Source organism: Paroedura picta, chromosome 1, assembly GCF_049243985.1.
Source record: "Paroedura picta isolate Pp20150507F chromosome 1, Ppicta_v3.0, whole genome shotgun sequence".
Taxonomy (NCBI): Eukaryota; Metazoa; Chordata; class Lepidosauria; order Squamata; family Gekkonidae; genus Paroedura; species Paroedura picta.
Window position 1 is genome coordinate 74,839,292 of NC_135369.1, and position 16,261 is coordinate 74,855,552.

At 43.6% G+C, this 16,261-nt stretch overlaps 1 protein-coding gene across 5 annotated transcripts in view; it reads right to left on the reverse strand.

Moving 5' to 3' along the window:
- The window catches only part of BIRC6 (baculoviral IAP repeat containing 6), a 170,721-nt gene extending 156,066 nt beyond the window's left edge, over positions 1 to 14,655 (reverse strand). For all 5 annotated transcript variants that reach the window (XM_077343614.1, XM_077343600.1, XM_077343607.1 and 2 more), the window contains exons 1-2: positions 14,230 to 14,655; positions 3,347 to 3,528 (exon numbers count right to left, since the gene is read on the reverse strand). In XM_077343614.1, the coding sequence (XP_077199729.1) occupies positions 3,347 to 3,528; positions 14,230 to 14,476 (429 nt within the window). In that variant the 5' untranslated portion in view covers positions 14,477 to 14,655. The remainder of the gene's footprint in view (positions 1 to 3,346; positions 3,529 to 14,229) is intronic.
- Positions 14,656 to 16,261: the final 1,606 nt, after the last annotated feature.

Genomic DNA, 16,261 nt, shown 5'->3' on the forward strand with positions numbered 1-16,261 from the left:
AAAGATATCAGATCAGCCACTGAAGGTTTGTGCCCCGAATTCCAGTCCTGGTGAGACAGTGTGCCAACAACTCGTGGTCAACAATGTCAAATGCTATGGACAGATCTAATAGCATGAGAAGGGACGACCCATCTCTATCCAACTGTTGCCAGAGATCATCTATGAGGGCGACCAATACCACCTCCACTCCAATGGACAGGTTGAAAGCCAGACTAGAAGGTGTCAAGAGCCGAAGTATCCTCCAAATATGCTAGAAGCTTATTCGCCGCAGCCCTTTCAATCACCTTGTCCAGAAATGCTAAGTGTGAGACTGGGCAGTAACTGTCTGGGTTGTGGGGATCAAGAGATGACTTCTTCAGTAATGGGTGAACCATCACCTTCTCAAGTCTCTCTTTCTCTTCTTTCTCTCAGAGTGAGGGCGAGGCACCACCCTCGGCTGGCTGAGAGAAGCTACTCTTCTGCCTGACAAGTGACTTTTGTGTCAGATCCAGCCCACGTTAACAAATTAGTCTGACATCCCTATATCATGGGCTGTGTCTTTATGGAATTAGTTCCTTCAAAACACTAGCTCATATCCTCTTTGATTTGGCAAATGATTGCTTTTTCTGCTACTCCAGCTTTTTAGCTAGCTGATAGTAATGATGACATAACAGTGTAGAAATTTTTGTTGTTGTAGTGGCTTCAGCATGAGGGTTGAATTACAGTATGATATGAATATGATTTTTGTTGTCCAAGACTACTGGACCACTGGATTATTTGAAATGTTTTGACACAAACTGCCACTTAAAATTCATCCCCTCTCTGTATTTACAGACACTGCTCTTAATAGTTTTGGAGAAGGGTTTATTCCACAATTTTACCCACTCTCAAGCACATTCAATTTTTCTGCAACCCCCCCCCCCTGCAAATTTCCACAACCTTACATTGTATGCTGTATGCGTGGGCTCTTCTTGACCTGCACGGGGCCAGCCCTAAACTAATTGAAATATAGGAACCATGGAAATTTTGAATATAAGATAGAACAGCCATAACACAGTATGGTAATACATTCCAAGTCAGACTAATATTTTTATGTTAATAAGGACCAGAAGAGGAAGCATGCCCCCCCTGCCCTAATGGAATGTAACTGTTTTGCACACTGTGAAGAACTTGGGGGGTGACTTTGGACCCCTCCCTATCAATGGAGGCAAAGGACATTAATGCATTTCACCAGGCAAAGCTACTAATCTGCACCAGGCAAAGCTACTAGCACACCATCTAGCCCTGGGAAACATAGCTACAGTGATCCGTGCCACAATCACCAGGTTTGATTACTGCAACTTGCTTCACACAGGGCTATCCTGGCCCCAATCTGGAGATTACGGCTGGTACAGAATGCAGCTGCTTGGAACCTTATCATTTAGGGCCCATGTTCAATCTGCCCTCCAGCAGCTGAACGGGCTAACAGTGGAGTTTTGGATCAGATTTGAGGTTTTGGCACAGACCTTTAAGGTCCTATACCATCCCAGCCCTATATGTAAGGGACTGCCTCTCACATAATGCTCTATGGAGAACACTGCACTCTGCTAACATCAATTTGTTGGAAATCTCTGGCCCTATAGGTGTTCTCTTGGTCTTGACCAGAGTCAGGAGGGTTGTGCGCTTTGGCTGCCAAAGCAGCCGTTCCAGCCCACAGAAGCCAGCACTGCAGTGCGAGGGGTGGTGCCGGCACACACATGCAGCAGGCAACCCCGCGCGCCACACACTGGCTGCTTTGGGTTGAAACGGCTGCTTGGGCGGCCAAAGCAGGCAACCCTAGTCAGGACCTTTTCAGCCCTGGCCCCAACCAGGTGGAATGAGCTGCCAGTTGAAATCCAGGCCCTAATAGAGCTGTTGAAGTTATGCAAGGAGGGTGTTTAAGAGGGTGGGGAACGTGAACTGGGTTTTTACTGGGGTTTTACAATTGCAGACTATCCTGAGTTAATTTGCAGGCAGGGGTGATATAGAAAAAAATACATCTATCAGTGGCTAAGGCTACTAGGACTTCAAATAAATGATCTTCCTTAGTGACAGAGAAGCAAAATAATCCTCCAATCTCCTGCGCTACCGATGTGCAGGACATAAAGTTCTTCAAATTCTCAATTTAGCAGGTGCAAGTTACAGGCAGCAAGAGGCATGTAAGCTGCATGACAGGAGGTTTTAGATCATACATCTAGATAACACAAAATTACAGGCAAGTTTTGATTGTTTTCAGCAACTAAAACATGCTGATTCAGATAAATTAGTAAGTGATAAATTATATTTATATAAATCAATATACCTAATTCTCCACACGTTCCCATCTGTGGATATTTAAATCCACAAATTAGGGCCATGTAGAAAGCAGGATTATTTATCTGCATCCCCCTCCCCCCTTTCGTAGAAAAATTTTGAAGTTAAAAGGGGGGGGGGAACATAAATTCATCCTAGAAGCAGAGAAATATTGTTTGTGTTTATGCAGACACATGCTTCTCCTCTGGGCTGGTGGATGCTGGAAGAAGAACAGCAGTTGGCTGTAGACAAGTGAAAAGCGAAGCAGCTGTCCCCTTACACCATTGTTGCTCCTTCAGAGTGACAGAGCAGAGTAAGATGGTTGGCCTGAATGGCAGGGGAGAGGAAGAACTGGCAAGAGAGCTAGCAGAAGCAACTACAGTACAAACAGGCAAGCTGAAAGTAGGGAAACCTGCACCACCCCTACCACATCATTCAGGCAAAGGAAGCAGTACTACAGGTGGGTGGCTGACTAGCTGGTGAGTGAGCAGTTCAATATGGGACAGGTGAGTTAGCCAGCATCAGGGTGAAGTGGTAGGGAAAGTAATAGAGACCATAAGAAGGCAGCAGGGGAGGGGAAAGCAACAGAAATGAGGGAGGAGGGCAAACTGAGAAGGAAAGCATCCACAGGTGTACAGGACATATGAAGGAGGAGCAAAATGGAGGAATCCCTCTGCATGCATAAGTGCTGTGTCTCTATTTGTAATTTTAAATTATTTTTTCTTGACAATTTACTAAAGTGGCTTTTAAATATCTTGATTTAAATCCACCCTCCTTTAGAACCAGCCCAGCAGGTTATTTTGCATCATCTGCACTTCTTCAATATTCATTCATCTTTTAAAATTAGCCTCAACAGTATTGAGCTCATACAAATAAACAATAGCAACATCCATTTTCCTTCTTGCAGCAGCAGTAAACTACTAATATGCTCTAAAAAACGTTTGTTCTCAACAGTTTGAAATGTGATTAATACAATTCAGCCACAGTTGAAATAATGGGGGCACCATCACATCCCCCTAGACCAACAACATTAACAGCTCTCAAAACAAAAACTTACCTCTGTAACAGGCAATTCAAGCTGAACCACATCATCTTGCTTAGAAACAGGTGTTTGCAGAGCAGTGTCTAACAGCAAGATGCCATTCAGATCTTTCCTGCATCCAACTGCATAATCATCCACAAAGATGACTTTATCCACAGCAGAAATATACTGACATTTCACCCGTCCGCCAGGCTTAGCTGTACAGAGTAAAAAAGAGAATTTTGTTTAAGTTGTTCTATTACTTTTGATATTAAAAGAAAGAATAACTACCCTTTCATTATCAGGGGGGAAACAGTTTAATTCGAATTAAATCAATTATGAATCAAGTTGATGACGACACTTCTACCAGTGTAGTGGAGATATTACTACCCCACCCTGTAAATCCAAGCAAGTGCATATAGAGCCTTGTCTCTAGTCTCCCCCTTCGAACAGTAACTTCTACAATACCTGACAAGCACGCATGTAAATTTGGGGCAGCTTCAGAAACATACAAGAAAATAAAGCTAGGGAACAAAATTAGTTTCATCATGTATATTTTTTCATGAACCTAACAGGGTTCTTCAGAATACAGCCACTGTTTTTTTATTGAGAAATGCTTAGCTAGGTCTATGGTTGAGGCTGGGGTTAGCGAATCAGGGACATCGCTCCCCCCCCCAGGAGTTGGTGTACACTACTCCCCTATCTTCACCTCTTTGATAAGTGGGGGAGGGATGGGAATTTTAGCCATCATGTTAGTAGATTGATGTTTTAATGGGCATTTTAATGGGGTTAGTTGTTGTGACCCGCCTCGAGCCTGTCGGGAGAGGCAGGAAATAAATATAATAATAATAATAATAATAATAATAATAATAATAATAATAATAATAATAATAATAATAATAATAATAATAATAATAATAATAATAATAATAATATGCATCCATGTCTTAATTACATGTTTTACATAATGTAACAGAGGATCCTTTCTATCCAGTGGTGATCAACCTTTCTGACAAGTGTACACAAATGGAATCCACAGCAGTTTTCTGTGCACTACAATATATATGAAATATATGAAGTGGACAGTTGCCTTGCAGCAGAAGTGCAACAATTGGTCACCCACCTCAAAAGGAAACAATGTCTCAGAGTCTACCCTCTAAAGCAGCAATTTTTGCCCGGGGAGGTGATCTTTATAGACTGGAGATGAGCAGGGAGACAAAGGTGGACTGCAGGCTGAGGTGGGGACCAAGTGGTGTGGGTGTGTCCCACCTGGGCAGTGGGGTCTGGGCAGCCCTTAACAGCTACAGCTTTCTACAGCCTATTGTATTTTTCAACACAATGGACTTTATTGCTAGTTTTAGAAGACCTTCCAATCTTTTGTGTATATGCGAGAAAATATTTATTATTTTGATGCTTTGTTTCATTCAATCCTTGAATACCTCTCAGACACCACACACAAATCTGTTCTTTAGAACAATGGTCCCCAACCTTTTAATCACCGGGGACCGGTCAATGCTTGACAATTTTACTGAGGCCCGGGGGGTAGTCTTTTGACAAGGGACGTTGCCGCTGCCGCCTGAGCCCCTGCTCCACTTGCTTCCCCACTGGCGCCCCTGTCTTCCCACCGCCTGCTGGGGGGCGCTGCCAGCAGCAGCTATGCAGTACCACACCAAGGGGGAGCCCCAGCCATGGCAGCCACTGGAGAGCACCAAAGTTGAGCCGGCAGCAGAGTGGCAGGGCAGCCCCAGAGGCAGCAGCCAGGGAGGAGGACGAGGAGGAGCCGCAGCCTGGTACCAACTGATCCACGGACCAGTTCCAGTCTCCGGACCGGGGTTTGGGGACCACTGCTTTAGAAGGGTAGTCAACCTGTGGTCCTCCAGATGTCCATGGACATCTGGAGGGCCACAGGTTGACTACCCCTACTTTAGAAGCATATCAAGTAACACACACTACTCCTTAGACAATCTTTTGCACTGAGCCTTTGAGAGGTCTTGTTTTGGGGTTGGAAATGTGGTCTGAATAATTATCTTTTGTCTACTCAAGACAAAGGTGAATATGGTGAAGTTTGGAGAAATCATTTGTAGATTTGGAGCTGGATATCATCAGTATGCTGATTATATTGATTTCTATAGCTCTCTATCCAACTACTTGGCAGTGCTGTCTTGAGGCTGCAGTGGTCCAGATGTGTAAGATCAACTACTGCTCATACATGTGCCTTCTCCATAATGGTCCCCATCCTGTGGAATGGCCAGCCTGAGGAGGTCATAAAAACTCCCCCACATCTGGCATTTCACAAATCCTGTAAAATAGAAATGTTTAGGAGGGCATTTTTGTAAATAGGGCTACATCACAACGTATAAGTCCAGGAAAATGCACATTGTTTTTACTGATGCAATACCATGTTCTCAATTGTTTAGCATGTCCCTTTAATTGTGACCCCTTTCATGTATTGGATCCATCACAATCTGAGAGAGGCCCAGAGCAGCCAAAGAAGCTTCAAAATCCTGAGCCAGCCCTTGTGAGTAGCACTCAGCATGAATGCCGAAGTAGCCCAGAGCAACAAGACGTGTCTTCACCACCATACTTGATAGTACTTCTGCCAGCTGAGATATGGTTCCCTAGGCAGTCAGTAAGCAAGCAGAATGCCTAATCTATCTTTAGCCCCTGACAAAAGGAACATACAATCAATACCAGCTATAGTTTGTACCAGAACTCTCAAAAAATGGAAGAACAGAGGGTAGCAACCACCTTTCCTCCCTGGCTACCAGATGGGGCTGATGAAGGACCACATAGTCAGGTGGAGTTAACGGGTACTGATGCATCATATCAACTTCTTCCAACCACATCTGTTACACAAACCAGGTCAATTTTCATCTGTTGTAGTAACCCAGAGAGGCATTCAGTTTTGTGCTTCACCAATCCGGTATTGCACAATATTAATGAAGACATGGAAGGAATATGGACTGTTGTATCATATTTCTTCCTGGTATGAAGGTTAGATAAGTAGTGAGCACTCCTGCCAAATACCAGCCTTTTTTGAGCATAACCACCCTCATATCCACCAGCTCCCAACTACACTGAAATAATACATACAATAGGTATACTGTAGCAGGCACAAATGGCCCCAGAACCAGTAAAAAAAACCTTCCACATGTGGCATGCTATCAGCCACAGAAAAGCCACGAAGCTAGAGTCTTGATGGATGATGTTGGTGTCTCATTCCCTTTCTCATTCTGGAGTGGCCAGTTCCAGGCTTCACGGCCATAGCTGCCACAGGACTCTTTGGTTCATGACAAAAAAACACATGCCTTTAAGAAGTTGCTGGCCCGTTCAAGCTGGATCCCAGCTAGTTGGGTGTTACCTAACAAACAGTGATAAGGGAAGGATCTATCTGACCTGCTTCTTCCAGTCACTTATAGGGGCTCTGCCATGTTCTTCCCACTGAGCAATCAGACCAACATTCTAAACAACACAGTATGGTCAGTTTATCAGTGTGCTCTTCTATCTGAGGAAGTTATTCTTATCATTTTTGATCTAACTGTACTAAGGAAGATTCAACCAATTAGAAAGCAGCCTATTGGAGCAAGATGTTAGAACCCCCAACACAATCCATTTAAAAATTTTCTTGCCAATATTTTCTTACTGCACAAAAAATTACAAATATACTTGTTATATTCTAGTATCTGATGGACTGGATTCCTACTTACACATATAATCTTCAAAATCTGGTTTCCATTCTTGAAAATTGCCATAAGTGGCATAATGCCCTGTGAATAAACTAACTTCTTTTTAGAGAATTAGATTCCACCAAACATCTCTACAAATGGAAAAAAATTTATCCATGGAACATGATCCCTTCTTGCTGCAACCCCAAATGTCACTTGCTCAAAAAGAAACCCCCAGGAACAACAAGAAAAAAGGTCAGATATCTGCAGTAAGAAATAGGAAATGGTAAAAATAAATAAATAAATAAAACAGCTCTCACTTTCATCCTTTGTGGAATCCAATCCAATATTTTAATCATTCATCTCATAAAAAGCATGATTTGATCATGACTTGAATTTAATTCCCTGCTTCTTGTTGCGCATCCCATACCAATCACATTTGCATTAATTCTAGCACAACTCAACTCTGGTCAGTGCAACAAAATCAGAGTCCAGCAGCATCTTCAAGACCAAAAGGTTCCACTGGACTCTGATTTTGTTGCGCTACTTCAGGCCAACATGGCTACCCACTTGAATCTGGTCAGTGCCGTTTTCTTGGTCATTTATATATTCATATACACATTTGCCCCTGCCTATTATACACAAAGCAACCAAGTAAAAATACTACAATAAATACTGAAAAACATCAATATTCAAAAAGTTAATCAAATCAAGCATTAAAATCCTCAGCATTCCAGATATTACACTAACCCGGTGGTCCCAACCACCGGGCCATGGCCCGGTGCCGGGCCGTGAAGGCCCCAGCACTGGGCTATGGCTCCCTCTCCCCACCCCCCAGGCTGCAAGCTTCTTTTTGCGGGAGGAGGGGAGAGAGGGAAGTGCAGCTGCATGCGAGTTTGCAGCTGCGCATGGCGCAAATGCGCAGCCTGGCCTGGGGGTTGAGGCCCCTTTGGGGATCAAATGACCCTTTCACAGGGGTTGCGGCAGGGCAAGCAGCTTGACTGGGGTGGGGCCGCTATCCACACAGCAGCCTTGTGGGGTAGATTGAGATAGAGAGTTCATCTGTCCGGAGCAGTGGAAAAGAACAAGGTCGGCATGGTGGGACAAGAGGCAGAACTGGAGAAACCCCAGAAAAACCCATTTATATACAATCATGAACAATGGATCTTCATGCCATTGGTCAGTTTCGGTTTAATTTCTATGAAAGAACACTTGCATAATTTTACGGTTGGGGGTCACCACAACATGAGGAGCTGTATTAAAGGGTTGCGGGCACTAGGAAGGTTGAGAACCACTGTCCTAAACCATGCAAGCTCTGCAGGAGTTAGAAGTCAAGTGCATCCCAACTGATAAAGCTCATCATTCTCACCCAAAAGATCTTATCTATTCCACTAAGAGGATTTGGAGCAGGTGCTCTCCAGCAAAACATCATGAATGATGACAAGCATGTATGCTCATGGAAGTGGGAGGGGGGCTTGTATATTTTGTCTCAAATGAGACAATGTGCCACCTATGCAGGACTTAGGCTGTATTAGACCTTGCTAGTTAAAACCAGCATTTTAAATTTTGCCTTGCGGACAATGGGGAGCCATTAGGCCTGACACCATGAGGAAGAAGACAGTGGCATGCTGTACCAAATGACGCTCCCAAAAAGAACTCATTTAGGATGCACCATGAAATACAATCCTGAGCAATCCTAGCTCACAGCAAACCAGACTTCTCAAGATGATAACTCTATCCATGACAGTCAACCCACTCATCCAAGAGATTCCAAATACCAATTGTCATTTCCACCTTATTCAGATTAATTTTTTTTCTGTTCTATACCTGTCTGGCATCAATACACAATCGAGTATCACAGGAACATGAACTTCAGTGTCATCAGCATACCAATAACACATATCCACAATCTATGAAGATCCCAGCCAAAAGCTACTTACACATATCATTAATGGTAATAAAGATATGTGGGAATCTTACATAAGAGTTCCATGATAGTTACTTTTTATTGTTCAGAGGTCCATAACATCTCAACATTCCTGGTAGCAGGAAATATGCTGTGACTAAATGGCAGCTCCATATTCCCATATGGCTAAATATGTTCCACATAATATATTTCCGGTAAGGCCTTGGAGGAGGAGCGTGTCTCATGGCTTAAGTGACACTCAGCGCTTAACACCGACTAAGGACGGCTGTCCTGCCCCTGAGTGCCTCCTCCACCAACTGGCTTGCCTGTCTGACCCTGTCTGTCTAGCAGGCAGCCAACTGCCCCACCCCTGACCACCCCCTTCTCCTTCCACTTCCTGCTAAGACTCAGAGGCTGCAAATCCCTGCTGCGTAAGAGCTGCCCCTGCCGGTGAGTTCCCGTCCCGGGGGCCTACAGCCTGCAGCCTTTCCAGATCCTGGGGGAGGGAGGGGCCATCTACAGAGTTTTTCCAACCCCCCCACTCACCCCCAATCTAGTGCCCATTGTATTCCTGAATGCAATGGGCTTGGCCCCTAGTAGTAAACATAAATTCTTTCCAAAGAGATTTATGTTCAACAGGGTTATTTCCTTTGTTATTTCCTGCCCTTAACCTTGATCCGGAAACTACAGCTGGTCCAAAATGCAGCTGCCAAGGTCCTCACAGTAACATCATAGAGGTCCCATATTGAGCCCATCCCCCATCAGCTGCAATGGCTTCCAGTTGAATTCTGGATCAGGCTAAAGGTTCTGGTAATAACCCTTAAGGCCATATGTGGTTTGGGCCCAGTGTACCTGCCTATGCTCTACCACCAAAGAGCCCTGCGCTCTACCACCACCAACCAGCTAAGGATCTCTGGCCCAAAAGAGGCCCGCTTGCCCTCAAACAGGGCCAGAGCCTTTTCTGTCCTGGCACCCTACCTGGCAGAATGAGCTCCCGGAGATCAGGGCCCTGATGGAATTAAAGCAGTTCTGCAGGGCCTGCAAAAAGGAGCTCTTCCGGCCAGGCATATGGTTAAGGCCGACCGAAATCAGCAATATCTACAGGGCCCCTTACCTCCCTCCCAGGAATCTATATACATTATGAACCATAGACCTGTTTGAACTGTTAATTCGAATAGAATGTTACCTTCAGTTGCCAGTGTTATTGTTATTATTGTTGTAGTCCATTTATATGTTATGTAGAGCTAGGCAGAAGAAGAAGAGTTGGTTCTTATATGCCGCTTTTCTCTACCCGAAGGAGGCTCAAAGCAGCTTACAGTCGCCTTCCCTTTCCTCTCCCCACAACAGACACCCTGTGGGGTGGGTGAGGCTGATAGAGCCCTGATATCACTGCTCGGTCAGAACAATTTAATAAGTGCTGTGGCGAGCCCAAGGTCAACCAGCTGGTTGCATGTGGGGGAGTGCAAAATTAAACCCGGCGTGCCAGATTACAAGTCCGCAGTCCTAACCACTACACCAAACTGGCTCTTCGGGCTTTGAGAAATGTTATGTTATACATATAAAGCTCCGTGTACTATTTTTCCATTCCATGTGAACCGCCCTGAGCCTCAATTTGTATTATATACAAATATATAATAAATAAATAATCTAATTCTAGTGACTGTTCTACACCATACAGTGCTAATGTCATTGTACATTTAAACTTTGAGATATCATTTTTTTTTGCACCATGCTGAGGGACTGCAAGAAACAATATTGAATACAGGCATGGGTGGAAACATGCCAAGTTCACAGCTTGATAGTTTCCAGGAAAAAAGGGCACAGACCCTGAGTTTGGATGCAATATGCAGCTGAATATTGAAATCTTTGAAAGACAAAGATTTCATCCCCTGCTAGCATACGGCATTATAAGAATGATGATGATACAAATCTATATGAGATGGAAGACAAGAATGATCAAATCCAGTTCAAACATTTATAAAGCACACAGTGGGCAGGATCCAAGGTCTATTTCCAATACCAGAAGGCACTTTCATCAGTGGAACAGCCTGTTACTGCCTCCTCCTTTACAATGCAACCCAATAAGCTCCCCAAAACACTGCTCCTGAGAGTTAGGAAATCCTCAGAACAGCATGAGGAAAAAATAGAGATTCTAAGACAACAGGGTTAATAAATATTAACCTTGACTCTAATCCAAGGTTTTTAAAAAGTAACAAAACCCCAGCCCCTGTTCTGTGTCTGTTTTTCACACCAAATAGAAAAGCTAGTGTGGCACAGTGGGTAGGTCAGCCTTTCTCAACTTTTTATTATTGAGAAACCCCTAAAACATTCTTTGGGCTTTGAAAGACCCCAGAACTGGAGCATTCGCACAGAATATAGTTGGGAAACATAGCTGTGTACGTGCCCATCCGGGATCCTTCCCACCATCACCCCAGGCCCATCACTGGCTATTTTGGGAGGAGGAGTCACCATGCTATATATGGTTATACCATCTGAAAAACGTTTAACAAATTTTAATTTTTTTAAAAAAAATGATTAACTCCCACCCATTCGGCAAACCCTACTAAGGATGTCAAGAAACCCCAGGGGTTCAGGAAGCACTGGTTGAGAAAGCCTGGCCTAGAATGCTGGACTGGGAAATCAGGCTCCCCATCCCCTCTCTGCCATGAAAGCTTGCTGGATGACTTTGGTATAGTTACTCTCCCTCATCTTAACCTATAACACAGGGTCAGTTTTGAGAACATAATATAGGAGGGAAGAACAATGATGTAAGCTACTTTGGCTCCCCAAAAGAAAGAAAAGTGGGGTATGAAAATCTAAATAAGTACAAAGACTATTGTCCATCTTCATTGCCTATTGAAGTTCATGCCAACGTTTCTTCGTGCTACTTAGAACTACTCTACTAAAAACTACAGGAAATTCAATTTAAGAATTTCTGCTAGTTTACTTCTAAGAACCAATGTTATTGTTTACAAATCTCAACTATACGTAAGAAAATAGCAGCCAACTTCAGAATCCTATCTAATCAGATATTCTCTTCTCAACAATATCAAGGATTATAAAACTAAATTACAAAACTCCTAACTCCTTCTGGGGCCAGCAATATAATTAATGAATTCTGGAAGGTAATAAATAATTGTTGAGATACAAGAAAACCCAACTGAAGCCAGCATAATTATACTATTTATTTGTAAAGATTTACCTTTTACTTATCACTGAAGGAGGTTGATACTGTTTGTTTTGCAGTTACCAGCACAAAGAAAGCAAAATTATCTTTTAATGAAAACATGACAATGAATATGAAGCTGGAGCTCTAACAGTGCAATCCTAAACAGAATTATCCCCTTTTAAATTCTCACAAGTCAACAGACTTAGATGGTGTAGAATTATTACGATTATGGTGTTATTTACAAATGTAACTACTCACACTGCCGAAGATCCACAGAAGTCACTGGAACAAGCGTACCATCATAAACTGCAGTCATGCAAATTGGCTTAAAATGGGTGAATGTTATAATGTATTGTAAAATGCACATCGTTAAGGACATATAAACTATGACCACCATTATATAAAGCCCTTAAAACCTCTAAACATTTACATTTAAATGTATTATTATACACTAAGAATTTGGGTAACATTCAAATATATTTTCTACTGACCACCCAATTATATTCCCAGTTGTTTTATGTTCTTTATTTATTATGCATGGGTAAAAATCTATATCTTTAACTAGCCAGTCCATTATGATCTCATTTTTTAGATTCCATTTCTAAACCAATGACATAAGATAAGTGACACACTTGAATTCAAAATGACAGCAAAATTTATTGAATTTTTTAAAATTGATCTTTACATTTTTGTTTATGCTTCATAACTAAATTAAACTTCAGGGGCATTTTTATTGGTATTTGTTTCATTTTCCCTAATAAATTCTTGATTACACATTCAGAAACATGGCAATTTCTATGGCCTGAATATGTTCACCACTACGAAAAATGGCAAACACTCTAATCAGGTGGACTGACAAGCTGAGCAGATGTAATGGAGCATCATAAGTTTTTAATAATATTTTTAACTGCAGTTATTACACATGATATACATGTAATGTATATTGTGAACTGAGCCTGTGTGTGGTATACTGAATTAATAAATCTCAAATAATGAGAATCGAGCAATCAATACCTTACACTACCCCACTAATATCTCTGGTCTGCTAGAACTGAGATAACTATAGCCTATATGAAAAACAAAAATGCATTACACAAGTTATAGACAACCATTTTTCATGCTATCACTGGATGCACATTTGTTTACTTTTTTGAGGTATTATGCAAAAAACCAAAAAATGTAAAGACTATAAAAACCCTTAAAAGATCAAGAGCATTAATGTAAACTGTTGAACAACCATTTCATGACTATCACCAGAACACGTTTTTGTTACCACACAAATTAATATATTTTAAGTGGCACATCTAAAATATTATTAAACAGGTTTTACTCTAACAGCATAAACCAAGATATATTAGGGGCACAATTAAATGCTATTTTCCATACATTCTATGAATAGGGGCTGCTAAGAAAACATTAATGACAAATTCAAAGAAGCAACTATAAGACTGTTCAAAAGCCACTAGCAGGCACTATGCAGATCTATTCAGATCCCTTGAGTTCAATGGGACTTCACCCAAGTGTGCACACTTTCTATACAGAAGAGCTTTCAGTTGTTAACAATTTTCAACCTATGTAATCACTGTCCACACAAGGGGAACGCATAACCCATCTCGGCTTCTAAATACATACAAAGGCAAGCCAGGAAATGTACAGATGGAAGCACGATATTAGATGGGTCACACACAACTTCCTATGCAGAAATGGTTGAAACCGGCTTCAGTGATACTCTCCTCTCTGTGGGTACAAAGCTAACTAGTCCTTTCACAAGTACTGCTGACCCCATGGACAAAAACAAACAATTTGGGAACAGGTGAGATGGCAGGTTTCCCACAGGGCAGTTTATGAAAGAAAGGCAATAAACGAGAAAAGCAATAGGTAATCCTGAGAGGGAGGCCCGGGTGACGTCAAACAACTTTGGACTCTCAACTCCACCTTCGTACCTCCCTCCCTCCGCGTCCCCCTCGAGAGCGCCGAAGGGACGGGGGAGGGGGGGCGCCGAGGAAAGGGCACCGGCTCCCCTTCGCGCTCCGTCGGCGTCCAGAGGCCCCAGAGCCAACGGCTGGAGGCAGCGCCCTGACGGAGCCCCCGGTGCCCCCGCCCAGTTGCTAGGCTAGGCTAGGCTAGGCTAGGCTAGGCTAGGCCCGGCCCGGCCGCCCCTTCTCCTCCTCCTCCTCACCGTTGAGCGCCGAAGCCTGCAGCGTGGCCCCCGAGGTGCCGTCGATGACTTTGATGGCGCCGCGGGCGGTCACGGCCAGGATGGCGTTGAGCGCCGGGTGGTAGCAGAGGCTGCAGAGCCCGTCGGCGTCGCAACGCAGGCAGCCGTCCCGCAACAGCAGCCACTCGCACAGGCCCGGCCCGGGGCCCGACGACAGCGGGCCCGGCGCCGAGGAGCAAGACGCCCCCCCGGCCTCCTCCGCCGCCATCGCGCAGGACAAGAGGCCCGGCGGAGCGGCTCAGTGACAGTCCCCGCAGCCGCCGCCGCCGCCGCCAGCCAGCATCCGGGTCCGGAGAAAGGGGAAGGGAGAGGGGGAAAGAGAGAAAGGGAGAAAGGGAGAGAGCCGAGTGCCGGCGTAGGCAGGAAGTGACGTGATGGCGCCGGATGTGGAATAGGGACCCGTGGGAGCCTGCCTCACGCTCTTCGGCGCTTCCTTGGCACCAAAGAGTTAAGACGCGGGGGGAGTGGGGGCTGTTTGAGAGCTGCTCTTTTCCCCACCCAGGAAGGGAAAGGAACGGCGCTCGGTTTGCGTCACAAGCCCAGGAGACTCCGCCCACTGTGCCTCTTAACGTGGGCTTCCCGACAGGCTCTTGGGGACGCCGGGGCGGCTGCTGGTCGGGGGAGACGTCTGTCTTTTTCGCCACCCGCTTGGGGGCGGGCTTGGCGGAGCCATTGGAAGGTTTCCTTCGGCCTCCAGAAACGGAAACGTGGCTTCCCATGGCAGTAGCACCAAGTACCGAGGGAAATGTCCGGAGCGAAAGTATGCCTCTTGCCAGCTACTTACGCGCACTAGCGAAACCTATTGTATGTGGGCAATGCGATCAAATTCGATTAAATTTACCCGTATAATGTATTTCAAGATCCATGTTCCGGTCTCCAGTTAGCAATGGAGTGGTTATGACGCTAGAGATAGGCGGCAAGCGACACTTTATATTTTATTTATTGAAGGAAGTGTACAATCTTGCTCGAACTGTAACATGGGCTGATTACTATATCAGAGTCCCTGAGGGGCTGCCTTGGAACATGTTTCAGAAGCTTCAACTGATAAAAGAAAGCAGCAGTGAGAGTCCAAATATGCACCATGATAATTCTAGAAAAGCCAATCAGTCCTATGGGTTCAGTTGTCGTTTAGTTTATTTTATTGCCCCAATGTTTTTGTAAACCACTGAATCCATAGGACTGATTGGCGTTTCTTGGAAAAAAATTATCATACTTCATATTTGGACTTATACTATTTTCTAATTTGCTACTAATTTACTTTCTCATATTTATACAGAGAAAGTGGGCATTGCACAGACAAAAGCTCAAGCCTTGAATAAATCTTTGTTGGTCTTAAAGGTACTATTGGACTCAAATTTTAGTTTAGATGATAAATAGTAATAGGTTTTATTTATTTATATACTGCTCTCTCCTGAGGCAAAATAAATAGAATTTAGAGTTGTTAGCTAGAGTTGGCCGAAATTGATGTGGCTGTGGGGTTCAGCCATCAAAGAACATCTCTGCCTCCAACAATTTTCGCCAAAACAATGCAGGCCTATCTCAGGTAGACAAGTATGGTATACTGATAGCAGATGTAAAACTAGTACATTACATCTTTCTGGGTTTTTTGTTTTAAATAAACTAGATTTGCTATTGTACAGCAAGCAATCCTGAGCTGGTTTACTCAGAATCTTACTCAAGTCTATTTCAAGAGGATAAGGCACAGGAAAGGGCCTTAAAATTGCAGTTAAAATAATCTAGTCATATTATTATCAAATGCCTGTCCACTTATTACTGTGTTCCCTTTTGATCCTTTGCTGAATTCTAGACAACTTATGGTATCACATGACTTTAGCCCCAATTGATCAAAGATTTTAGATTCTTCACTCATTAAAGGTGTAAACTGTATTAATAAAACTTGAAACTCCCCACCCATACCAATGTTAATTTAGAAGAACTATAAATCATATTATTAATTTGAATTTTGTATAAATCCCTTTTACCCTATATTTTC